The 27,392-nt window shown below is 42.0% G+C and overlaps 1 protein-coding gene and 1 long non-coding RNA gene across 3 annotated transcripts in view; one reads left to right on the top strand and one right to left on the bottom strand.

Moving 5' to 3' along the window:
- The first annotated feature begins 6,396 nt into the window (after nt 1-6,396).
- ntn2 (netrin 2) overlaps nt 6,397-27,392 on the top strand; it is a 64,054-nt gene continuing 43,058 nt past the window's right edge. The window contains exons 1-2 of the mRNA XM_008436404.3: nt 6,397-6,639; nt 23,985-25,181. Coding sequence (XP_008434626.1) covers nt 24,131-25,181 — 1,051 coding nt within the window. The 5' untranslated portion in view covers nt 6,397-6,639; nt 23,985-24,130. The remainder of the gene's footprint in view (nt 6,640-23,984; nt 25,182-27,392) is intronic.
- Nucleotides 8,375-27,392, bottom strand: part of LOC145549123 (uncharacterized) — an 89,912-nt gene continuing 70,894 nt past the window's right edge. The window contains exons 3-4 of one of the 2 annotated variants that reach the window (XR_014085087.1): nt 18,689-18,818; nt 8,375-8,513 (exon numbers count right to left, since the gene is read on the bottom strand). This is a non-coding gene — a long non-coding RNA (uncharacterized LOC145549123). Of the gene's footprint in view, nt 8,514-18,531; nt 18,819-27,392 lie in introns of those variants that run through there. The other variant, XR_014085086.1, reaches the window with a different exon arrangement.

The raw sequence follows: 27,392 nt of genomic DNA, 5'->3' as shown, positions 1-27,392 counted from the left end.
TTATTAGCTAATCAGAGGCGCAGTCCCAGATTCTGCTGCTCATGAATATCAGGGGGTACTGGAAGCAGAACATGGGCTTTCATTAGAGCGTTCCGACTCTCCTGGTCCCGCTGCATCTTCAGAACACACAACGAGTTCAAATGGGAACTCCCAAGCGCTCCCAGCTGGCAACACTTTGGGATAATGATGCTGGATTCCTCACAAATGAAGGGCCTAAATACCACCAGGGAGGCACCTGAACCCCCTTCTTAATGCACCGACATGCATGCATGTATGTAGAAGCACATTTATGCGCGTTTGCTTTAAAGTGATGCTAATTACACCAGCATTATCCGCACTGAGAGGGAAAGCCAGGTTCCCACCGTCGCTCATAGCTGCTGGTGTCAAATGCCACATCAAATCAGCATCCCACCCCCCCGAAACCCCGCGTTTCACACACACACACACACACACACACACACACACACACACACACACACACACACACACACACACACACACATACACACACACACATCCTGATTTATCAGGAGTGCAGATTGGATTACTGCAGATTCCAGCCTGGAGGTATCCTCACTTTAAATCTCTGAGCCATCAGAGACCACCGTCAGTGACGGGACGTCAGCATGATGGATGGGACAATAACACAGCTAGCAGAGCTACTGATAGCTCTGATAGCTCTCGTAGCTGAGCTACTGATAGCTCTGATAGCTCTGCTAGCACAGCTACTGATAGCTCTGCTAGCACAGCTACTGATAGCTCTGCTAGCACAGCTACTGATAGCTGTGCTAGCACAGCTACTGATAGCTCTGCTAGCACAGCTACTGATAGCTCTGATAGCTCTCATAGCTGAGCTACTGATAGCTCTGATAGCTCTGCTAGCTCTGATAGCTGAGCTACTGATAGCTCTGATAGCTCTCATAGCTGAGCTACTGATAGCTCTGATAGCTCTGATAGCTGAGCTACTGATAGCTCTGATAGCTCTGCTAGCACAGCTACTGATAGCTCTGCTAGCACAGCTACTGATAGCTCTGCTAGCACAGCTACTGATAGCTCTGATAGCTGTGCTAGCAGAGCTACTGATAGCTCTGCTAGCACAGCTACTGATAGCTCTGATAGCTGAGCTACTGATAGCTCTGATAGCTCTGCTAGCACAGCTACTGATAGCTCTGCTAGCACAGCTACTGATAGCTCTGATAGCACAGCTACTGATAGCTCTGATAGCTGTGCTAGCAGAGCTACTGATAGCTCTGCTAGCAGAGCTGCTGATAGCTCACTTTGCCTCATCCTGACGTGGATATTTGGAGCACAGAGCTGGGATCAATACCGCACTTGGAATTTACTGAAAATATCTCAGTACACCTGAAATAACTGAAAAGCAACTTTTCACCAAGATACAGGAGCCTGTTTTACGTCAGTAATTCCTTAATATTAATGTAAAACTTCTATTGACGCCGTAACCTAGCAACCCCAGATCGTCTCCTAGCAACCCAGTTCTAGTTCCGCTGGCAGATTATTTCACTTGTAACAAAACATAACAACACTATCAATCAATCAATCAATCAAATTTAATTTGTACAGCACATTTCAGCAGCGAGGCGTTTCAAAGTGCTTTACGTAATTAGAAAAATAAAATCAGCATCTGACAGTGAATAAACGGTAAGAAAGAGAAAGAGACGATTTTGAAAAAAAAAAGATTAAAAAAGATAAAAACATTAAACCCCTTTCTCAACCAGAACACTAAAACATTTTAATCAACATAAAAGAATCATTTATTTGAAATGACATTTTGCTGAAAGTTTAGTTTTCTTATCTGAAGTGAACTGAGACATTTTCACTGAGACACAAATACTTGGTAAGATTTTGTGTTTTTGCAGTGAATCGCTTTCTCGTGTCCTCACTCACACCTGGAACACTGTAAAAACACAAAATCCTACCAAGCATTTGTGTCTTGTTTCTAGAGCAGATGTCCTAGTTCACTTGAAGACAAAACAAATTTATAATTTATATCAACAAGACACAAAAGCTTTTTTGAAGTAAATAATTACTTAATATTGATTTAAAAAAAAAACATACAAATTCCTCAAGCAGATTTTTTTCACTTATAAAAAGTGAAAAAAAAATCACTGTGAATGCATCCCCACTGTGAAACATGGTGGTGGCAGCATCATGCTGTGGGACTGCTGTTCTTCTGCTGGAAAATGAAGCTGGTCAGAGCTGGAGCTAAATCTGTCGTCTTAGAAAAAAAAAATACGATTCATAAATTACCTCGAATATTACAAACACAGGTTACACTGCAAAAACACAACTTCTTACCAAGGTTTTTTATTTCACTTTCTAGTTAATATATCTGAGAAAACTGGAATAATAATAATAACTTTTCAGCAAAAAATAGGAGGTTGTTTAAGTCAATAACTCTTGAACATAGATTAAAGAAACGTACTAAATCCCTGGCAGATTTTTTACTTAAAACAAAAATAATTTTCTCATGTTAGACATGAAATAATCTTTATCAATATTAAGAAACTTAAAACAAGCTTGTTTGAAATTTCTTCTAAGTTAGTTTTCTTTCCTATTTCAACTAAGATATTTGAACTAGAAGAGCAAAAATACTTGGTAAGATTCTGTGTTTTTGCAGTGTAGGCGTGGCTACACTGCAAACCACTGCAGACTATAATAACCTTTTGAGTCGATGTTGGTTTTGTTTAGTTTAGTTTTTTGTAAATCCCTGTTGGAATATATTTATTGGAATAAAAGGAACTGAAATTATACGATTTTTAATTCTGTTTTTCATTTTAGTGATTTTTATATTTTCTCCATTGTATGTAGTTGTTTTGTTTTTAATAAAAATGAATTTAAAAAAAAAACTAAACTGGCGAGTTACATGTTTATGTCACACTAGTCAGCTTCTGTGCACTGTAAAAAATAATTTCTAATTTATGGTCAAATATCTGCAGCTGTGGTTGCCAGAATTTTACAGTATTTATGCAATAAAATTCTGGTAATTTTACCATAAATTAGAGATGTTTTTTTTTTTTACAGTGTGCATAGTTTCTGTGTTGTTTTTGGAGAAGTACAGTTCGCTGGAATATCGATATTTTTATTTTATTTTACAAGAAAAATGTAAAAGTTAAATAATATTATGACAATAAAATCATAATATTACTAGAATAAATTTGCCCAGGAAAAAAGTCAAAGTAAATCAAGAATAAAGTCAAAATAACATGAGAATAAGTTCATATTAATCTGAGAATAAAGTCGAAATATAACATTATTCTGGTATTTTCTTATTAATTCCACTTTATTCTTGTGGGACTTTAGTCTTTTAGAACTACATTCTCATAATTTTCACACTATTCTCTTCGTTTTATTTTGTGTAATATATGAATCTCACCACCAGAGGGCGCCTTGTCCCCGCCGGCCGGAGACACTGGGTTGTTTTCCTCCTCCTCCTCCGCCAAGGTGAGCATCTCCTGTTGCCTGTTGCCAAAAACCCGACAGGAGAGTCAGAGGTTTGGGTTCGGGTTTGATTCGGGACCCAAACGCGTCGCAGGCCGCTGGGTTGGTTCTGCAGAAACAACCGGAACTTTGGTCCAAATGCTGACGGGCAGAACCGCAGCGGACAGCAAGTGAGTCTGTTTCCCTTCAGTTCAGTTCAGGATCTGAAAAGACGAGCAAGTTTTTGGTTTGTGACAGACTGGAGATCATTTAACCCTTTAACTAACTAACTAACAAACAAACAAACAAACAAACAAACAAACAAACAACCTTAAACTGCCCCACAGTAACTCTGCATCCCAACATTCAGCCTGAAATGAAAATATTCAGTTTCTTATCTTTGTTCATCCAGGCCGTTTGATAAATATAACAAAATCATTCAGGACATTTTGAGTTATTTACAGTTTGTGTAAATAATGTTGTTCATTAAAAATAACATTTTTAAGGATATTTGTAATTTAGAAGCATAAAATGAAAAATTGGAGCATAAAAAGTCAATTAGATACGAATATAAATCAGTCAAAATGTTCAGTTGAGTCACTTCTGCTGCTTTACATTCTCCTTGTCAACTTTGTTTTCCTTTGTGTTTTATTACTTTATATAATTTTAACGTTATAAATATTTATTTGTTCACTAATATGTGTTTTATATGAATAATCCAAAGTATTTAGAAGAGGTTAATATCTTTTTTTTAAAGGTTTTATTGGCTCTAGTGGCCTTAATTTGATAGTTAATTGACAGGAAATTGGGAAATGAGAGAAGGGAAGACATGCGGCAAAGGTTGCCAGGTTGGGAATCGAACCTGCGACGGCCACGTCGAGGACTAAGGCCTCCATATGTGGGTTGTGCTGAACCCCTGCGCCACCACAGAGATTAATATCTAGATCAATCTATAACCTGATAACTGAATTAGTTATATTTGCTTATACCTGAGCTAACTTTCGCTAATGATTTAGCACACTGTAAAAAAGTTAATTTGTTACATCTAATCAAATTAAATTTACCAATGTACATATATTATGTTTATTAAGTCGTCACGTTAAACAAACGTAAATATATTTAAGTTGGACGAACATAGTTAGATTTTTTTTTAAGTTGAAGCTCCGTTCTGTTTTTAATCTCATCTAAAGAATCAAAACTGTTGACATTATGTTCACATGCAGCATCATTTCACAATCTCAGCTTTTATTATTTCATCCTAAAGACTTTCAGTGAAATCAATAAAACAGAAACCGCGGCGATGCGAAGTCCTCTTTTCCAATTGGATGGTTTTACTCTGTGTGCAAGACAGGGGGCGCCAAATCCCCCGTCTGGACATCCAAATATGGAACCTGCTGCATGATGAAAGGGCGCCCAGCCATTTTCACTCAGATTTTATATATGTAAAGATTGAAGGCGAAATTCATTTTTGACATGTTTGTAGTTCCGTTTGCATCTCAACTGTTTCTAAAAAAAAAACAGCCCTGGTGCTAAAACATATTCAAAAACCTTTGGAATGAAACGTTACAAATCAGGTGCTGCGCCGTTACCTAGCAACCCCAGCTGAGTTCCAGCATGTTTGGTCAGCTGGTTTCACTGCTGTATAATGGCTGCTGGAAGAGACTAAATGTTTTGTTGTTGACTTACCTTCCAGAAACCACTTGCTGCATTCTTTGTTTGCACAGGAGGCTCCACTTCTGCTTTTCAAAGATGTACGGCTGCATCATGTTGCATCAGTTTTCACGTGCGAGTTGGGAGGCGTGGCCAGCAGCAGATTATTTGGATTTAAAGTGACAGGACTAGGCAGAACTGAAATCTAATCATCTAATTTAGTGCATTAAAAATGAATATTGAACTAGCTTGTGAAGTAAAATGCTAATTTGACTTATGCTAGCATTTATTGCTGCAACAACAGTTTCAGTGGAGTCTGATTGGCTGAAGTCAGCCCACATAACGCGTTGAGTTTGAGATATTTAATAAGTTCGGGGCGGGATGAGGGGAGCTGAGGAAGCGGCTCTCACTTCAGGAATGTTCGCCAGAGCCAAGAAGAGCTGGAATAACGAAGCCCAGGTTGGGAGACTCCACCTGGAATAACACGCAGGAAGCAAAGGTTGATTTTCCTTCCACGTTTCTTTATAAAAAATATTTGAAGGCAGTGAGAACGGAGCAAACAAACAGTTCCTGTGTCGTTGTCTTTGGGACAGGAGCGCCAGACTCAGTGCAGTAAGTTGGTATTGAAACAGCTGTGAGCTCTCCGGTGCGCCTTTACGCACTCCGCCCCTCCCTCCGGCGCGTACCGCCGCACAAACCTGACAAACCACATGCTGTTCACGCGGCTGAGGGGGCGCATGTGTGTATAAAGAGCCATATGAATGTAGCTAATGAGTTAATGTGATGCCGTCATGGCCGAGAGGCGCACAGCTCCGTTTCTCTCTGCCAAAAAAACGAGCCTGCGCAAACACGCGGCACACCGTTCCGAGGCTTCACGTAACTCAACCCGTTTCGTTTTCTGCTTTTGCATAATGAAACGGCGAGCATGTGGAGTGATGCGAGATTAATCCGCATCTCTGTCTCTTGTTTCCAACTTAAATACTCCAGTGTTGCTCCAAATAAATAAATATTTATTTTTAAATTCTTTGTAAAAGGAAACCTGAACAAACATTCCAGGTTTGGGAATATTTAAAGCCCCCTCCTCCTCCTCCTCCTCCTCCTCCTCCTCCTCCTCCTCCTCCTCCCTCCTCCTCCTCCTCCTCCTCCTCCTCCTCCTCCTCCTCCTCCTCCTCCTCCTCCTCCTCCTCCTCCTCCTCCTCCTCCTCCTCCTCCTCCTCCTCCTCCTCCTCCTCCTCCTCCTCCTCCTCCTCCTCCTCCTCCTCCTCTCTCTCTCTCTCCCTCTCTGACAATCTGGGTTTGATTCTAACGGGGAGTAGCCAAACCGGCTCCTTTCGTACATATGGACGTGCCGGCAGCCCTCAGTCGGCCAGCGCTGCGGACGCGGATGGATCCTGGATCCACGGCTCCGCTCATGTAGCTCCATCTGAAAGCGGACAGACTTTTGGACGGGACCGTTTCTACCGGGGGAAATAACCTCAGACGTGATTTGTGAGGACGCTTCTTTTTTCTTTTAACCAAACAGGAAAAGTGCGCGGCCGGTTTGGCGCAGAGGTGAGTTCATTTGCGTCTTATTAAGCATATTATCGTTTCAGGTTCTTCATTTTACGCACCGCTCGTTTCGTCAAGCAGGAGGAAAGTGAGACTCTTTGACCTTTAGGTGTCTGAATCACCGGTCCGGCTGCACACAGGTGCATCTCACTGCACTGCAAAACCATCAAAAAGTTCATTTATTCGAGTAAATTCAGCTCAAAAACACAAACTCATAACTTTTATGTATTTATTAGATCTACTGTTATACATTTCAGGCGTTTATTTCTTTTAAATTTAATGATAATGACGTACAGCTAATGCAAACTCAGCATTTAGTAAAGCAGAAAGTGAAAATAATGCATAAAATCAATAGAAACGTGTTTTGTTCTCGGTCTGGGCTCCTTTTGCTTGAATTGCTGCGTCAGTGAGGAGCTGAGGTTTTACCTCCGGGACTTTTATTGTCTCATAAAACAAAAAGTTAAATGATTCCAAAACAAACAAATAAAAACATCGTCTCTGATCTAGTAAAGGCTTATTTCTGCCACATTCTCTAAAACGGGTTCCCTTCACCGTCTTCTGCTCGTATGCAGTTTTTCCTTCCACTAAACTTTCCACAAATAAGACTGGATACAGCTGTCAGTCACTGCCAGTTGGTCACAAACATAACATTTCTATTTAAAAACTACACTGCAAAACTCTTACCAAGTATTACTGGTCCAGTTTCTACACTGTAAAATTGTTTTCTCTAAATTACAGTTAAATTCTGTCAACCACAGATGCCAGAATTTACTGTAAATTACAGTTTGTTTGTTTAACATATTTGAGTGTAAAAAAAATCAACTTTTCACCAACACACAGCAGCTTATTTTAAGTAAATATTTTCTTAATACTAATTTAAAAAGTCCCAGTTAAAATGGCAGATTATTTTACTTATAACAAGACATTTTTACAATATTTTAAAGTGAACTAATGAACTTTTTTTCATCAATATAAAAGATTTAGTCACTTTAAACAACCTCCTAAATGAAAAATTACTTTTATGTTATTTGCAGTAGAAATTAGACTAAAAGTACTTGGTCATATTTTGTGTTTTTGCAGTGCAGATGTAAGGTTTTCATTGGTCGAAACACTTTAAATCCTTATTTTTGCTTTTTGAACTGGTCAGGAGTTAAAATCTGAACGTCTGATTCGACGGCAGCTAAAGCTTCATTTTGACTGTTTAGTTGTTGAACAGGGAGGGAAGAATAATTATTGGTTTTTATTTTATTTCATTTTGTTTCTGGTTTTTGTGGTTTTGTAAATGTACCAAAATTAAGCTAATCTGAATGTGAGGATAAGAAAATCCTTCATTTTTATCATCGTAGCATCAAATTATAAGGATCTGAGTTAGGAGAATGTTGATTCGGTTTTTATGAAAGCGTTTCTGACGGGCCGGGTCACAAGAATTCACTTCTCTAAAGTTTGACTGCTGCTGTTCGTTGTCGTCGCAGTCAGAATAAGAAAACCTGAAGCTGGGCTCAGAATCCAAAATGGCTGCCGTTCATGTGAAAGTTGCAAGTTTAAAGTATTTATTTTCTCTTTTGATGGTTTGTCATTCTCTCCTATGCAGCTTTTTTAATGTTTTTGAGTGTATAAATCGGTTCGAATGGACTCAGTTGATTTATTTCCCGACTTCTGTGAGAAACTGAACGCATCATTCGGTCCACGCCGGGTTCTGCCGCCATCAAAGCTGATTTTTAACAAAACGATCTGCTCCTATAGTAACCACTTATCAAAATGTCTTTATTCATTTAAAAAAGATCCAAAATGTCCGCCCACCTCCATTCGCCGTGTGGGAAACCATTAAATGGTTTCTTTGTCTGTCCTTCATTGTTCCACTTAGTAGATATTCTACACTGCAAAATTACAAAAAACTAATTTATAACTTTTCAACAAGATGCCTGTTATAAATGTATAAATATTGACAAAAAAGAACCAGTTTCACTTCCAGATTATTTCACTTGTGACATGGGAAGAAAGTCCTACAGGTGAAATAATCTGCCAGTGGAACTAGAACTGGGTTGCTAGGCGACGGGCTGGGCTTGGCTGGGGTTGCTAGGTAACGGCGGCAGTGGAACTGGAACTTATTCAAAAATATAAAGAAGTAATTTAAAACAAACTCCCGATTGTGGCTGGAAAGCTACTTGTAAGTCAGTTTCGTCTTATTTCAAAATGTTCAAATATATTTGCACCAGAAACCAAAACAAAAATACTTTGTAAGATTTTGTGTATTTTTTGCAGTGTAGGGACTGAAACTGCTTTTGGAAACAGCTAATGCTCCATTGGTACACCGCTACACGGCAAACCCAAAAACGTTCCTACACCAACTTTTTCTGCAGCATTAATGAATAATTAATGAATTAATATATTCTGCTGAAATGTTACTTATAAATTTAGTCTGTTCAGTTCTGCCCATCGCGAGTTTTAGGGCGTCTTGTATCTTTAAATCCAAACGAGCTGCTGCTGGCCACGCCCCCCCCCGCCCCCAACTCAACGTTTAAACTCGCATGTGAAAATATCTGCAGACCGATGCACAGCTATGCAACTGTACATCTTTGAAAAGCATTAGTTGAGCCTCCTGCACAACCAATAAGAAGGCAGCAAGTGGTTTCTGGACGTCAACAGCAAAACACATCGTCTTTTCCAGCAGCCACTATACAACCAGCTGACCAAACATGCTGGAGCTCCACTTGGGTTACTAAGTAACAGGCTGAAATGTTACTTATAAGTTAGTTTTTAAATATTTAAAGTGTACAAAGATATTTGCATTAGAAACCAGACCAAAAACACTCGGTAATGTTTTGTTTTTGTAGTTCGGTCGCCCCGACGTGAAACCAAAAGCAAATATTCATCTGGAAAATGATGCTACAAAAACACTGTAGAGTTTCAGTAGTTTTGATATGTAGGCGCTTAAAGCACTAAATTACAAATCGTCATTTCAGCAGATCATAAATGGGATCAAGATTGGTGCTTCATGAAACTTAATTTTGAGCGTCGTCATGGCAACACTCCTAAATGAAACCCCTAAACTTGTTTCTAACGTGGAGAACGTCTTTCCTGCATTGATCATGTAAAATACTCGGTCTACAAAATATGAAAATGAAATATGAAACCGATGCGGTGCGACGCGATGCGGTACAACGAGATGTGGTGCGATGCTGTATGACACGACGCAATGCGGTGCGACGCGATGCGGAGTGATACGACGCGGTGCGGTGCGACGTGGTGTGGTACGACGCGGTGCGATGCTGTGCGGTGCGACGCAACGCAATGCGGTGCGATACGACACGGTGCGACGTGGTGCGGTGCGACGTGGTGCGATACGACGCGACGCGGTGTGATGCGGTACAACGAGATGTGGTGCGATGCGGTACGACACGACGCAATGCGGTGCGATACGACGCGGTGCGACGTGGTGCGGTACGATGCGGTGCGATGCTGTGCGGTGCAACGCGATGCGACGCGATGCGGTGCGACGCAATGGTTTGACGCGACATGGTGCGGTACGACGCGATGCGGTACGACGCGGTGTGACGTGACGCGGTGCGACGCGACGTGGTGTGACGCAATGCGGTACGACGTGGTGTGACGTGACGCGACGCGGTGCGACGCGACGCGGTGCGACGCAATGCGGTGCGACGCAATGCGGTACGACGTGGTGTGACGTGACGCGACGCGGTGCGACGCGACGCGGTGCGACGCAATGCGGTGTGACGCGATGCGGTGCGACGCAATGCGGTACGACGTGGTGTGACGTGACGCGGTGCGACGCGACGTGGTGTGACGCGACGCGGTGCGACGCAATGCGGTGTGACGCGACGAGGTGCGACGCGACGCGATGCGGTACGACGCGACGCGGTACGACGCGACGCAATGCGGTGCGGTGAGATGCGACGCGGGGTCCCTGAGCTGCTGGCCTGTCAGGAGACAATTATCCTGCCAATCATAAAGATCCTGCTGCTGCTCTCAATCCGTGAAGGGAAAGTTAGAATCCCTCCCTGATTGCTTATCTTAAGTGCCTCGGCAGAGCAAAGTATTCCCCCTCTGCTCACTGAATCAGTGTCAGTCGCTTGACCTACTTCTCTCTCTCACCCCAAATGAAAGGAAGAATCCATGGAGAAACGGCTCCACGTCTCTCACCGTTCGCTGTGGAACCAGGAGCTTGGAGGCCTTGTGTCGATCATTTATCTTTTTTTTTTTTACAAGAAATCGTCATTATTTAATTGCATCACTTCAGGCCTCAACTCTACAAGCGTTTGCACTGCAAAAACAGAAAATCTTACCAAGTATTTTTGCCGAGTTTCTACTGTAAATATCTCATTACACTTTGAATAAGACAAAACTAACTTACAGCTAACAAGATATAGGAGCCTATTTTAAATAAATAAATATTTAATACCGATGAAAAAGTCCTACTTCCACTGGCAGATTATGTCACTTATAACAAGGAAAAATGTCTACAAGTGAAACAACCATCAATATTAAATATTGTATTTCACGCTGAAAAGTCATTTACTTGTCAACTGAAGGCCAGTGGAGCCAAAAACTAACATTTTTCCATCAATGTTAAGAAACTATTATTTACTTAAAACAAACTCCTATTTTTTTGCTGAAAATTTACTGTCAGTTTTTTAATTTTTCTTATTTCAATTACGCCGATATACTTGCGGTACAAACTAGACCAAATAATCTTGGTAAAAGTTTGAGTTTTTACAGTGGAAAGGCAGAGTAAGGTCCAGTTTGGTCCAGTTTACAGTGAAAATATATTATAGTTCACCTGAAATGAGACAAAACGAACTTTTCAGCCACATTTAAGTCAATAACTCCTTGATATTCATGAAAAAGTTCTAGTTCCACTGACACCGTTTCCTAGCAACCCCAGCCAAGCCCAGCGCGTCGTCGCCTAGCAACCCCAGCCCGTCGCCTAGCAACCCAGTTCTAGCTCCACTGCAGATTATTTCAGCACTAACTAAACATTCTTTCACGCTACAGGAATTAGTTCATTTTAATCGACACTAAGGAGATAATTAAACTCGTTTCTTGCTGAAACATCACCTGAAACTCAGTTTTATCTCAATTCAGATATTTACATTAGACACTAGACAGAATACTTGGTGAGATTTAGTGTTTTTTTTTGCAGTGCGTGCAGGGGAAACGGAGGTCATCTCCTCTGATGTTTCTTTAACTTTGAGCGGCTCGCTGGGCTCCGTGACGCTCCGTGTCCCTTGTTTGTCCCGTTTCTCTGTCTTTTTTTTTGGGGTTTCAGTTTAAATAAATGACTCTTTAAAAAAAAAGAGCCTGACCCGGGATCAGAATGTTTTCACTATTCTCACCCCGGCTGTCAAGTGTTACCAGATCAGACTCTAATTACAGAGCAAATACATGAGTCTGGGAGGACTAATGAGAGAAAACAAGTTCTGTTATTCCTTCCCCGGATTGTTTCCATTCCCAACCTTTTTCTTTTTTAGATTTAGAGGAGCCTTTTAAATAGAAGCAGCACAAAAAAAAAAACCTCCTCTGAGTGAAACAGCAGCTTGGTTCTGAGTGAAAACTGGGAGTTGGGTAAACCTGCCGGCGGACGATCCGGTCGCCGCCTCTCGGTGTGGGAACCGAACCAGCGGTGAAGATTTACACGCTCTCTTCTGCCACTTCCTGCCCCCTGCCGGGCCTGTATTTGTTAGCCACACATTTCGTCCAGATGCAGAGGGATCTGCGCGCGTGTGGGGTCCACATGTGTGTGCGCCGATGCCCGACCCAGAGCAGATCCAGAACCGCTCACATCCGCACCGACGGAAAAGTGGACCGCTTGGATGAGAACGTGCGTTTCAGACCAGTGGAAGGAGAAAGTCTGCCACGAAGGGTGAAAATATTTCTGCAGAAATGTTCGTCTGCTGAGCAGAGATGGATAAAGCACTGTAAAAACTGAACTCGAGTAAAAGCAGCAAAAATTAAGAGTAAAAACGTGTAAGATTCAAAAATGACATCATCAGATGGACCAAAATATAAAGTTAAGTGGAAAGTTTGGTATTTTAAGGACCAAAATGATAATAAGTCATATAAGTAACAAAAAATAACAAAATCAGGCAAAAGGAAATTTTTCCCAATCAGTTCAATAAAAAAATGTATGAAACTTTGACAGAAACTGTGAGTCTGTCTGGTGGTTAAAACATGTTTGTTTCTCATTCAGTGGACAGAAAATCCAGAAATTTTACTCAATTAAGAGAAGAAATACTTCATAATAGAATTACTGAAGTAAAAGTAAAACGTACAATGGAGTGAAAATACTCCTTAAAGTACTTTTTTTTCCTCAAAAAAGTTAATTGAAAAGTAAGTAAGTTGAGTAAATGTATGTAGTTAAAACCCAACTCTTGTTACTAGATAAAAACATTCATTTCTGCACATTTATGTGCCGTAAAGCATGAAAACATTCCTGTAGAGACATTAGTTTTTATTTACGGAAACATTTTGACCCTTTTGGCAGAGATTCCTTTGTGCTGTGCAACAGAGTTGAACTTTTACACATTTTCTCTCATTAAAACCACAAACTTTGATGCATTTAATTTGGATTTTATGCGTTAGACATAATAAGTAGCCCATATGTGTTTTGTTCATCTGAATATGTAGAGCATCATCTACATAAGTAAGTGGAGCTGAATGCAAAAGCATGCCACACTTTTCAGTTTGAAAACAGTAGAGCAACATTTTACTTCCGCTAAGCTTTTCTGCTCTACTTCTCGTCATCTTCCAGCTTCCATCTAGTTTTCCATCTTGCTAGCTGTCATGCTACCTAGCTGTAGCGACTGTTTACCCGCTCACTGTGTCTTTAAGTGAAGAACATAATCTTGCAGGCACTTAATAAACTGATTTGCGGTTTTCTCCCCCTGCGTGTTCAAAGCAGCTCTGTGCTTTCGGCAGCAGGGTGGATGTTTCTTATGAGCTGAAAAACCAACAGTTTTCCTGTTAAAGGGGCTTTTAGGGAAACCACGGCTGCGCCGACCACAGACGACCTTCTGAAGCTGTTAAAAACAGCGGCTCACCTCTCTGCCTCCTAATATTTCCATCCCTGCAAACGAACCACTTCCGCTCTCATCCACGCAGACTCCACTTTGTCTCTCTCTACCTGTTTGCCGTGGTCATCACCGGTCCACCTCGGCCTCGCTGTGAGGCGTCTGCGGCTCTGACGGCCGTCGCAGGGCGGCGGGTGTCAGGCTTTCGCAGGCGCATCTTGACGGCACATGTAGGGGGAAATATTTCTTGTTTTTGAAAACAGATCACAGCCCGACACGGGGAGCAATAAATTTTCCGTCTCTGGTCAACTTCCCTCCCAAATCCGTCTTCCTGTCAGTTAAAAATCCCAGACAAAGTGCGACTCCAGCTTCGCCCTCGCAGAGGTCGGCAGAAACATTTCTGCTCATAAAATAAGTCATCAACACTGGAGCTCTGTGGGAACTCTGTGGTTGCCTTTAATTATGAATACACTTTAAGCAGATTTGATTTATAACAAACTTTCTTTTTATTTAGGGAATCTCTGTGGGCCTTTATTGCTCCCCGATCCTAGAAAGGATTCAAGAGTTTTCTGCGGTTATGGATTGTGTTTTACTGAATACTGTAAATAAATTGACTATAATTATCGAGTAGCAGCAGGTAAAGGCGTTTGTATAGTTCTAGGTTCTTAAAAAGCAGAAATCAGAAGAAAAAAATAAATTTCATAGTAAACATATTTGAAACAAACGTCAGCTGTTTATTTAATTTCAACCACTAACAGGTTTTATTCCAAGGATTGTCCTGCAGCTCCATTCAAAGTAAATACCATGTTGGGATAGCGCTTTAGCATTAGTTCCTCTAAATACCTTGTTGGGATAGCGCCTTACCATTAGCTTCCTCTAAATACCTTGTTGGGATAGCAGTTTAGCATTAGCTTCCTCTAAATACCGTGTCAGGGTAGCACCTTAGCATTAGCTTCCTCTAAATACTTTGTTGGGATAGCGCTTTAGCATTAGCTCCCTCTAAATACCGTGTCAGGATAGCGCCTTACCATTAGCTTCCTCTAAATACCTTGTTGGGATAGCAGTTTAGCATTAGCTTCCTCTAAATACCGTGTTGGGATAGCGCTTTAGCATTAGCTTCCTCTAAATACCGTGTTGGGATAGCGCTTTAGCATTAGCTTCCTCTAAATACAGTGTGGGGGTAGCGCTTTAGCATTAGCTTCCTCTAAATACCGTGTCAGGATAGCGCCTTACCATTAGCTTCCTCTAAATACCTTGTTGGGATAGCAGTTTAGCATTAGCTTCCTCTAAATACCGTGTCAGTATAGCGCCTTACCATTAGCTTCCTCTAAATACAGTGTGGGGATAGCGCTTTAGCATTAGCTTCCTCTAAATACCGTGTCAGGATAGCACCTTAGCATTAGCTTCCTCTAAATACCTTGTTGGGTTAGCGCTTTAGCACTAGCTTCCCCTAAATACCTTGTTGGGATAGCGCCTTAGCATTAGCTTAATCTAAAAACCATGTTTTAGTTTCGTGTTTGTCGGGTTTTTATGTCTCGACTGAAGATACTGACACTGTGAGCCTCTGTGATTTCATGGAGTGGGAGGCTGGGACTTAATTTTAGTTCAGTTTTTCATTTGGTAAAACATGAACTCTTTTTGCCACTATGACTTTAAAACCCTCTAAATGAAATGAGTTTGTGGTTTGAAAGTGACAGAATGTGGGGAGGCTTGGTGATGAAAGGTTCTGTAAGGTGAAAGCAGCTCCAGCTTCTCCTGCGTTACCCCAGTTTAACCTGTGAATAATGAGTCAGCGGTGCCAGAAACTGCCGGCTCACATCCGCAGGTTTTATGAAAAATAAACCCAACCACGAACGCTCCTATCAGCACTTTCCGCTTTCCTTTGGTGCTAAAGTGCAAACGTGCGTCAAACTGATAGAGCCGCTTCATATCAACCTGTCGGAGTCTTGAGAACCGGTTTGTCCTCATGTTCCACCTTGCTCAGTGTTTCTTCTCCTGTTCTGTTCTGGATCTGGTTCTGTTGATCCACTAAGCTGCTGTCAGATTCAGGGCCAACCGTTTGGGCTCGGCCGCAGAGGTCTGCGCATTCCTCCGCTGGGCGTTCGGCGTCTCTCCTCGTAGCGTCTCTGCTAGGTGGAAAGGTTGGGAGTATTTCACTTGGATGGACCCGGATTCCCTCTGGCTTTGACTCTTTCCAAAGCTCTGATGTTTTATTGGAAGCGGAGTTCAGGTGTATTGTGGTGAGACTGAAATGTTTGGAGGGGAGGCTGGGATCGGGTTTAGCCGTGGTTGGGGTTCGGGCCAGGGAACCGCTCACATTAAACAGCGACACACACACACACACCGACACACACACCGAACCTCTGAGGAGGCTTTAAAAATTTGTCAGCGATCCCCCCCAGCTAATGACGCCCTCAGCTGTGAGAGCTGACCCCCTCCTGCCCTCCAGGCTCCCCGCTCCTCCCCCAGCCGTTCCTCACTCCTTAATGAATGTCAACTGAGGCGCTGCGAGAATCCCAAACCTCCAGCATGTTTCCTCTCAGAGCCCGAAAACAGGGGGATCCTCATCGCCCCAGTGGAGACGGACATCTTAAAGTGGAGCCATGAATCCGAATACATCAACCCCTCTAGTTGGGGCCGTTAGTCATGATAACTCATGATAACTCTTGGTAACTCATGATAACTCTTAGTAACTACTGATAACTCTTGGTAACTCATGATAACTCTTAGTAACTACTGATAACTCTTGGTAACTCATGATAACTCTTAGTAACTACTGATAACTCTTAGTAACTACTGATAACTCTTAGTAACTCATGATAACTCTTAGTAACTACTGATAACTCTTAGTAACTACTGATAACTCTTAGTAACTACTGATAACTCTTGGTAACTCATGATAACTCTTAGTAACTACTGATAACTCTTAGTAACTACTGATAACTCTTGGTAACTCATGATAACTCTTAGTAACTACTGATAACTCTTAGTAACTCATGATGTTCCTATTTTCTTGAGGATAAAACTGAAGCCTGTTTTACAGAAGGATCCTTGTTTTGAGATTAGATTTTTTTTCTTGAATCAAACATAAATATAATTTCATATTGAAACAGAAGTGGGGACTTGAGTCGTTTAAGGTGAACTATTCTGCTTCCTTGATCAGGTTAGGATGCAAGCTAAGCAAAAACATTTACTCAAAATAATTCTTAAGAGATTTTAGTCTGTTCAGTTCTGCCCATCTTGGGTTTTAGGGCGTCTTGTCGCTTTAAATCCAAACGAGCTGCTGCTGGCCACGCCCCCCCCAACTCAACGTTTAAGCTCGCACGTGAAAACATCTGCAAACCGATGCACAGCTGTGCAACCGTACATCTTTGAAAAGCATTAGTTGAGCCTCCTGCACAACCAGTAAGAACAGAGCAAGTGGTTTCTGGATGGCAGGTCAACAGCAAAACACATCCAGCGGCCACTGTACAACCAGCTGACCAAACATGCTGGAGCTCCGCTTGGGTTGCTAAGTAACAGGCGGATTTCTGATGGGGTTGCTAGGTAACGGGCGGAATTCTGCAGGGGTTGCTAGGTAACGGGTGGAATTCTGCTGGGGTTGCTAGGTAACGGGCGGAATTCTGCTGGGGTTGCTAGGTAACTGGCTGTTCTTCAATGGGGTTGCTAGGTGAGGACAGTACCTGCTGATTTGTGACGTTACATTCCAGAGTTTTCAAAAGTTAACTGAGAATAAAGTGGAAATAATGAAATCATATTAAGTTTTTCTCATAATAATATTACTTTATTCACATATTTTTACAGCGTCCTTCTTGCATTATTTCAACTTTATTCTCATAATGCCGACTTTATTCTTGTAATATTATTTTATTTAGGTAAAAAACAACAATTATTAGTATGACCCTCATACTCTGTTATATATCCATATAAACACAGAGGAAATATTTAATTCAAAATGTTTCAAACTCTTCCAATAGAAACATTTCATGTCAGACTGAACAGATCAGCTTGTGTTGGGCTGGAAACACGTTTCTCCTGTAGGTTCTTCTTCTGCTACCGGTTGTTGAAAAGGCTTCATATGCAGCGACCCCTGCTGTTTAAAATGAGAACCACAGTGAAAGTCATGTGACCCCCTCATCCGGTGAAGATGCTCCGGACCCTGGAGCTTCAGTCTTTGCCTCAGCCGTTTCTCTCCCTCCTCACCCAAAGCCAAATAAAACCTCTCAGCAACTTCTGTTTTCCTAATCTGTGAACTCTGACAGAGACGCCCTCGCTTGAAAGAAAGACATCTCAACATGGGATGATGTCCTGGTGTCAGGGAGAAGCTGAAATAACGTTCCCTGGAATGTCTGCGCTGAGGCCACCAGACCACCCTGCCATCTCGCAGTTTCCTTCTCCGTGTTGCTACGTCTGTTAGCAACAGACACGCCGCGCCCACCGTCACTAACTGGGCCGACTAAAAGAAACACTAAATGAGCCCCAAGTTGTCCTCATGGCAAGTTTTTACATCTGTAAAATTTACATTTTGTAGATTTTCTATTAGGGATGCACCGACTGCAGGTTTCTGGCCGGTCGCTGGTTTTACGCTGTATGCTCTGTACAATGGCTGCTGGAAAAGACAAAAGTGTTTTGTTGTTGATTTTCCATCCAGAAGCTACTTGCTGCATTCTGGCTGGTTGTACAGGAGGCTCCACTTCTGCTTTTCAAAGATGCGCAGTTGCATAATTGCGCATCTGTTTGCAGCCATTTTCATGTGTGAGTGTAAACTTTGAGTCGGGGGGCGTGGCCAGCAGCAGCTCATTTGCATTTAAAGGGACAGGACGCCTTAAAACAGCTGAAAATAGGCAGAACTGAGGAGACTAGAAGCTCATTATCTAAGAATGATTTTATGCAAAGAAAGTGATGAACATGTTTTGAATAGGCCACACAGAGATCCTAAGCTGTTCACCTTTAAATGCCATCGTATTTGTTGCTGCAGTAATGTGGTCACATGTTAGCACAACAACATTTTCACCGTTAATCACCAGAGGATCGTCGTAGAGACAGAGAGGCAGGTTAGTTTGCATGTCGCTGAACTCCCAGCTGCCGGCGCAGCATCCAGCAGCTCCTCGTTTCCAGAGGTTGGAGTCGCAGCCGACTCTGAAGGCGCAGCGCCTGAAATGGGAAGCAGCCAGAAGGGGTCACTGTTGTTGTCTTTTCTCTACTGAATAAAGTTTATTTTAACTGTTTGTCACGGTGGCCGGCAGGTGCAAATGCGCAGCAACAGAGAAAACATGCAAACAAAAAAAGAGATGCAAATGAAATGCAGCAAACAAAAAGAAAAGATGCAAAGCGCTGAAACCGGAAGTGCTCCTGACCACTAGAGGGAGTCGAACAAAAAACAGCTGTGTGCAAATTTAGGCTCTGCGTCAGAAAAGCAGCAATGGCGGCAAAATAATTTTTGCCGTATTACACTTAAAACTACGCAAAATGATTTGTTACAAAGTTTTTAGGTGAGAATGTAGATGTATAGATCTGAAATATCAGCTCGGTTCATCAATAAATCACCTAATTCCAATATTGCTCCGACCTTTTCGGACCTGTCTGCTCCCGCTGCACTAACATCCAGATCCCCTCCAGCTGTCAGCTGGCCGGGAGCTCCAGGTTCGGCACACCGGGAGAGAACGCATGTCTCCCGGCAAATCGTTTTAAAAACTCCCGCTAGTTTCCCCCTATGAGTGGAACACAGATATTAATAAAATCTTTTTGTTCACTAAAGTATTTAATTTATTCCTGAGCAAATGGGTTTGACTGATTAAAGCTAAGCCTCGCTGCATTTCATTTGTTTGCATGTTTTCTCTGTTGCTGCGCATTTGCACCTGTCGGCCACCGTAGTTTGTCCTGTCGTGACTACAGTGATTATTAAAATAAAAAATAAATGATTATTTTTTTATTTTTAGGTGGAATTGTTGGCGGAGGGCAGCAATAAATTGAGATCATATTCAGTTATTTTGTGCGGTTCATAATGCAAAAAGTGTTTCAGAATAACGTCTTCGATTTATTCACTGATCCAATAATGATATATATTCGGCAATAAAATGTTTACTTATTTTAAAAAGGAAACAAATTATTTAGTTATTTAATGTATTTCTAATAATATGTAAGAAAAACAATGGTGTATAGAAAAATCAGTAGAATGTGTGAAACGTTTTACATAATTAATTGTCAGAATTATCAATAGAATAATCAATGACTTGAATAAATTGTACGTTGAGGTCTTACTGTAGAGCAGGTGTCAAACTCAGGGTCCGGGGGCCAAATTTGGTCCACTGTAGCTTCTTATGTGGCCCTCCAGACTCTAATAGAGACTTCAAGGTAAATATTATTTTACCAAGTTTTTTTTCCATTCTGCCCTGTTTATCAGTCGGTTATCGAGTTTATTGCAAATTCTTTGCAGAAATTATCAAAAACTTTTGGGTCAAAGTGAAGCCAACTCCCACCTGCAGGTGGCAGTATTTCCTGATTCTACTCCACTGCTGCCTCAAAGTTACTTAGTCTGTGCTCAATACGCGAGTAACAAGAACTCCCACTCATCGTCAAACGTATTTCTTGCATATATTCATAAAATCAGTGATTTTTGTTTGTGAATGTGTTTCTGGCGGCCCTTTAAGAACATCTTGATGGTGATGCAGATCTGAGCTGTGACACAGACCAGGTTTCTGCTAACACTTTCTGCTCATGTGTGTGTTAGCAGGCAGCTGAGAAGGCTTAAACAGACTCTCTGTTTAGCCTTCTCGCTGCTCTGCCAGAGCGCCGCGCGGCACCAGAAGACCCTTCAGCTGAGCCGCACACGGACTGCACCATATTTAGTCATCAGGCCCAGCGCCGTCCGTCTGTCTGTCCCTCCGCCGTTTCTCCCTGTGCTGATCTGCTTCTCTTTAGTTCATTACTTGTCACTTCTGCTGCCTGCCATTTATCTTTCATGCTCCTGTTTTCCTTCACCTCATTTAATTTCTCTCTCCTCTTTTCCGTTTATCGTCTCCGTCGTTGTAATTGGCCTTTTCTCCACATGTTGGTAATTAGAAGCCAACAAATCGATCAGTTTTGTGTCCATAATCTTCCCAGACACACAGCTGTTGTCTTTATGGAGTGCTTTCCCTGACAAACACTCAGTTAAACTCGGACATGACTTGAAGGTTAAATCCTTTGTGTTGACATTTGTAAAGTTGCGCAGTGATTTATCTACTGTTTCTATAAATAACTTGAACAAAAAAAAAGCTACATTAACGTTTTTGGTTTTAGGTCGTTGTCACCTAGCAACACAGCCAAACCTTCCCTGTTACCTAGCAACCCCGGCAGAGCTCCAGCACGTTTAATCAGCCGGTTTTGCGCTGTACAATGGCTGCTGGAAAAGACAAGTGTTTTGTTGTTGACTTACAATCCAGAAACCATTTGATGCTTTCCTATTGGCTGTGCAGGAGGCTCCATAGTTGCGTTTCTGTTTGCAGCCGTTTTCACTTGCAAATGTAAATGTGGAGTTTGGGGGGGGAGGGGCGTGGCCAGCAGCAGCTTATTTGGATTTAAAGCGACAGGACACTTAGATAGCAGATTAAAATCTTATCCAAGAATGATTTCGTGCAAAAATGTAGTGAATATATCTTGTGTAGCCTGGAAGCTGTCTTTGAAGCTCACCTTGAAGATTGTCTTTGACTTTATGCTGAAACATTTTAAGTGGAAAGTGTTAAAAAAAAGTGTTTCATTTAAATGACTTTAGTAGATGAGCAGCAGATGACATGGAAACAGCTGAACTCCCAGTCTGAGCCTGAGAACGGCCCAACGGCCCAACGGCTGCGCTCCTGGGCTCTGAAGAGGGGTCCCATTTACCAGACCACTTGCTTCTCTATTGGGGGGTTCTGGCTTTGGACCCTTTGCACAAGAAAAGAACTTCTGTTTCTTTCTATTTTGGACTTAAACCCCTTAAAGCCTCGACTGAACTGGATACAGAGGCGGCCTTTTGTTGCACCGCCATGAAGAGGGATGCTGCAGGAAAGGAGACTGTGGGGGTATGAAGAGGTGGCTGGGCTTCATTGTAATTTAATAAACACCTTCAAAAGAGCATTGCAGAAACTTCTCCCCTCCTCAGCTGTTTTCAGTGAAATCTTCCAGATTTGATAAAAAAAAAACGGGGGGGGGGATTAGGGAAGGAAAAGCTTCAGGCGATTCATACGTCTCCTTCTCCCAGCACCACCCAAATCTTTCTGTCTCTGGGCGGAGTGGCCTCTCGCCTGGCTGTGAGCGTCTGGATGCAGGTCTGCAGCCAGAGCCTTAAAGCCTTAAAGCACATATGTCAAAGTCAAGGCCCGCGGGCCACATCAGGCCCGCAAATCAATTATCTATGGCCCCCTGAATGATATTTAATTACTATGAGAACCGGCCCGCAAGCCAGAGCCGCCCGCTCGTGTTTTGCCCGCAAACACTACATTTCCCATAATGCAACGGTAGCCCGCGAAGTGACTACAGCGCACCCAAACGGCTTCATTATTCATCAGCTCAGAGCCTCACCCCGAACATTGATGAACTTGTACAAAAGATGAGACACCTCCAAGTATCAGGCTCAGCCTCAGACAAGTGAGCATCACAGAGCAGTAACGTATTTTCAGTTTATAAGTTTCAGTTAAATTTTTACATTTGTTTCTACAAGACGTGATTTTTCTTTGAATGAAGAATTGTTTTGTCTGTGTGCCATATATTTTTGTATTTTATTGTATTTATTTTATTGTATTTATTTTTCAGTTGAATGGATTCAGGTAAAATTGCAGATAAGAGCCATGAGAAAGAATACAACTGATTTGATTTATTTTTTTACTTTACTATTTGAAAGCAGTGATCGGTAGGATCATAGAGCAGCACAGTAATGCATTTTCAGTTTATAATGCATGCACCTTGATTTATGCATTTATCTTGATATTAAGAAACATATTTTGTTTTTAAAAACAATTAAATTTGTTGCTGTTTGCCTCTTGAAAAATGTTTTCCCTTGAAGTTACTGACAGAGCCATAACAAAATATTGCTTTATTCATTTAATCGTTAAATAATATACACTGTGTTAGGTCTTGGTTCAATAGGCTATGTGCAATCATTTCAATATGTTTTAATAAACATTAAACCAGTCCGGCCCTCGGCTTGTAGCAAATTTGTTTTTTTGGCCCTCTGTGTATTTGACTTTGACATCCCTGCCTTAAAGGCTTCAGCAGGGCGCCGTGGCCTTAAAGCCCCTCGTGTGGAGAAGAGTCTTCAATAACTACTATCACTTCTGAGGAATCTTCTGGTTCGACGAAAGAAGATGATGCCGACTTTAGAGGAGCTCAAAAACTGAGCTGCATTTAAAAATGACAACCAGACACATTTTGAAGAGACGTAACTTAAAGGATGGATATTTATTATTATAATAATTGTTCCATATTGACATGTTCACCAAGAAGTAGGAGTTATTGTTTTGGCTGTTGTAATAATGTGGATCAAAGCCTGAAAAGGTTTTTATTTCATGGTGTTTGATAAATCAAGCCTATTGTAATGGTTCAACCATCAAATATGCATTAATATCCTTATCTCCACTTCTGTGGGTTCAGCCAATCAGATCCATGGAAAATCAGTGGCGCTCCTGGATTGGCTGCTTTGCAACCAGCTGCACATTTATTGGAAAAGACTTTTTAGTCGTAACAGAACCAACATGTCTGTATGAACCAGCTCAGAAAACTCACTTTCATTTCAGCTTCTGTGTCATGTCAATATTTTACCCCTCAGAAAGTCATTTCATTTCTTCATGTCTCAGTTTAAAAACTGGATTTAACCAAGACTCGTCGTTGTGAGACGATGCTGCGATCCAGAGCTGTGGATCCGCTCTTCTTCTCTTTTGTCAAGACTTTCTCTTTCAGCCGACGTTCGACCCGAGTCGCTCGCGGTTTGCAGCTTTGCACTCCCACATGGGGATTATGCGGGTGACTTCTGCCGTGCTTTTCAAGCCTGACCAGAAGGTGGGGGCAGTTTTGACCTGAATAGCAGAAATGAATGAGCGAGAGGCATTGAAATTCAAGATGCAGTCACTTGCAGCCTCTAATGTCTCTCTTTAAATGGTCACTTCCTTTCACTTGGGGCCTCATTTAACTGTCTGATCCTTGAAAACATTCACTCTGGCACCAGAGATTCATTTGAAGCTCCTTTAGAAGCTTAATGCGGGTTTAAAGACGCAGCTTTGTTTTATGTGACACTTTCCAGCTTCTGTCCTGCTGTGGTAAAATATTCCTGTGATACTGACCTTCCTGCCTGTTTCTCTCTTACAGGAAGGGCTGGAGTGAAGGGCCACTGAGCTCAGACCCTCTCCTTTCACCGAGTGACAGAAACTCACAGAGGAGAAACACGCGGACGCACCTTTCAGCGTTCTGCACAGCCCACAGTCTGCAGACGTCGACTCTGCCCTTTGAGCAGGATGAGGGAACCGCTGAGCTGCCCGCTGGGCTTGTTCTTCCTGCTAACTTCAGTCTCCACTCACAGTGCCACCAATCCTTTTGCGGGACAGCAGACGTCCTTGGACCCTTGCTATGATGAGGCCGGAGCTGCAAGGCGGTGCATCCCTGAGTTCATCAATGCCGCCTTTGGTAAGGAGGTGACCGTGTCCAGCGTCTGCGGCCGGCCTCCTTCCCGCTCCTGCAGTGTGGTTGAGCGCAGCGACGACCGCCCGTCTGTCCGCGCGTGCCAGATCTGCGACGCAGCCGACCCGCGGCGTGCCCACCCGGCCTCCTACCTTACAGACCTCAACTCAGCCCACAACCTCACCTGCTGGCAGTCGGAGAACCTGAACACATCGCCCCACAACGTGACTCTCACCCTCTCTTTGGGGAAGAAGTTTGAGATCACGTACGTCAGTCTGCAGTTCTGCTCGCCCCGACCCGAATCCCTGGCGATATACAAAAGCATGGACTATGGCAAGACTTGGATGCCGTATCAGTTTTACTCGTCGCAGTGCAGACGCATGTACAACAGGCCCAACAAAGCAACTATTACCAAACAGAACGAGCAGGAGGCGCTGTGCGCAGACGGCCACACTGAGATGTACCCTCTCTCTGGAGGACTTATCGCTTTCAGCACTCTGGACGGACGCCCCTCCGGCAAAGACTTTGACAACAGCCCTGTCCTCCAGGACTGGGTCACAGTCACAGACATTCGTGTCGTCTTCAGTCGGCCTCAGCTCCCCAGAGAGCTAGCGCTGGGCTCTGGGAGCAGCGTTGGAGGAAGGGACGACGACCCGATGGCGGTGACGTCAACGTTACCAACCTACTTCTACGCAGTGGGAGACTTCCAGGTCGGCGGAAGGTGCAAGTGCAACGGGCACGCCTCGCGATGTCTGAAAGACAAGGAGGGGAAGCTGGTGTGTGACTGCAAACACAACACGGAGGGGCCTGAATGCGACCGCTGCAAGCCGTTTCACTACGACCGACCGTGGCAGAGGGCCAACGCTCGAGAGGCCAACGAGTGTCTGCGTAAGTCCCTCTGCTTTTCTTCATTAGCAGGCAACGCTTTCTGTGCTGCACTTGTTCAATCCTGTAAATATTTATGGAAGCTGTGGACAGAGGTGCAGAAAAAACATTTACTCTGTAGAGCAGGAGGGTCAAACTCATTTTGGGCCAAAAATCTGAATGTTCTTAAAGGGCCGGTGTGCCAGAATGCATTGATGAAACCCATTAAGCTGTTAAATATCTATAAGTCTTTCTTTAAATTAAATAATCGCTGATCAGTCCCTTCAGGGTTTTGTGATTGTTTTTGTAGCTTTTGCAATCAAAACTCCAGATTTTGTGGAACTAATTTATAAATATTTGTAAGGAATTTTGCGCTAATGTACGATGTTAAACGTGACTTTTTGCTACTTGTCGTATCGATCACGAACTGTAACTTGACATCACGTGATCCTGAGGCAACAGTCACTTAAACTCAATGTTTTTGACCAATTTTGAGAAAATTTGCAGCAAAAATCAAACAGAAAATGTGGGGATCTGTTGATTTTGTGTGAAAAACTGGAGACTTGGAGTCTAAAGGGCCACAGAAAAAGCTACGGTGGGCCAGATTTGGCCCCCGGGCCTCCAGTTTGACACCTGTGGTACAAATAATCGCAGTTTGTAGTTCTGGGAATCATGAATTGATTCAAAATGCTCAAAATCTGATTTTAAAAGTTGTTAAGTTTTATGTGTTTCATTTTATTACTAACCTAATAATGGTAATTTAAGTTTAATTTGATACAAAACCCACTTTTGTTTATATCTGACATATTTAACACACAATAGAAACTTATAAATTACTTTTAAATAAATATTCTAGTCATTTAAACTCTTTTCCTCTTTCCAGTCACATAATTTAAACTTAATTTCTACTCAGCTTGAATAGAAAAATGTGTTTCTGAATCAAACTGTGACTCTAAAAATCGAATTTAATCGAATTTCTTGTGGATGTTAAACTGAATGGCTGAAGTACATTTTGCTAATTGTTTGTTAAATATTTATATCCAACATATAAAACCAGCTGATTTAAAACTCATGAGGCAGAAAACAAATTAAGTTTTCCAATATAAATTGTGTTTTCACGTATTTATTGGTATTTAGATCTTATAACAGATTTTATAGCCATTTTAGATTTAAAATACATGGAAGAGTAAATTTCCCTCAAATAAATGTTGATGCTCTCTGAGGTCGAAAATTTGTAAATTTTTCACATTACAGGCATAAATTTACGATAATTAATCTCATTATAATGAGATAATTATAATGACATAATTATAATGACATAATTATAATGAGATAATTATTGTTGTTTTTTTTAACAATGGCGGAAATGGGCTTCCATACATCCCAAAGTAAAAAAATGACTTTTTTTAAAAAAGTCAGACATTTGTGACAAAAATAATCCCAGAAGTGCTTTAGGATCAAAGTGGCAAACTTGGATGTTATTTTCCACAATTAAACTAGGATATTAAACTTGAAGCTCCTCTTATATTTAATATTTTCTCCGTTTAGTTCAAAAGCTTTTTTCTTGCTGATTTTTGACGTCTTTATTTTCCTGTAATAGTTGAAAGACGGTCACATTTTCTCTTGTTCGACATCAGAGATTTTCCATGTTTTTTGTGTGTAAATGTGTGAAATTAATCTAGAAATGTAAAATCTTTAGGAGGAAACGTTCCTCGGTGGCCATGTTGCTTTTTCTCTTCACTGGTTTATAGATCAGCTGGTTTTTATCCAGGTAAACATTTAAATCCTTGCTATCAATGTTCAACTCCTGATAACTGTAGAAATATGAGGTTCTGGGACGGTGAACAAAACGGACTGGAAACTTAATTTAATAACAGAATCTACTTCCACGTGTTGACAGTTTGCTCTTTGCATTTAATTCAAAAGGGTTTGTACTTCACTGGTTTGTTTTGTGAAGAGGGAAAAACTCTTTACTGCTAGCGAGTCTGAACACAGGATGACGGGATCTGGAGCCGCTGCCGCTCTGCAGAGCCGTCCAAGAATGTCGTTTAGCTGCTTTCTGTGCAGGTCATCCCGTCTGTCGCTTTATGAAACACAACCAAGAAAGACTCCCAGCGTGTCGAGCAGGAAAGTTATATTGCATTTGATTAAAGGTGAAGTTATATCAGTGCCCTGGCTGCAGCCTTGTGTTTGTTCTGGTAGCATAAATAGACCCAGGCTGAGCCAGCGTTGCTT

The sequence above is a fragment of the Poecilia reticulata genome, chromosome 19 (genome assembly GCF_904066995.2).
Source record: "Poecilia reticulata chromosome 19, P_reticulata-male-v2, whole genome shotgun sequence".
NCBI lineage: Eukaryota > Metazoa > Chordata > Actinopteri > Cyprinodontiformes > Poeciliidae > Poecilia > Poecilia reticulata.
This window is presented reverse-complemented; position numbering and strand designations above follow the sequence as displayed.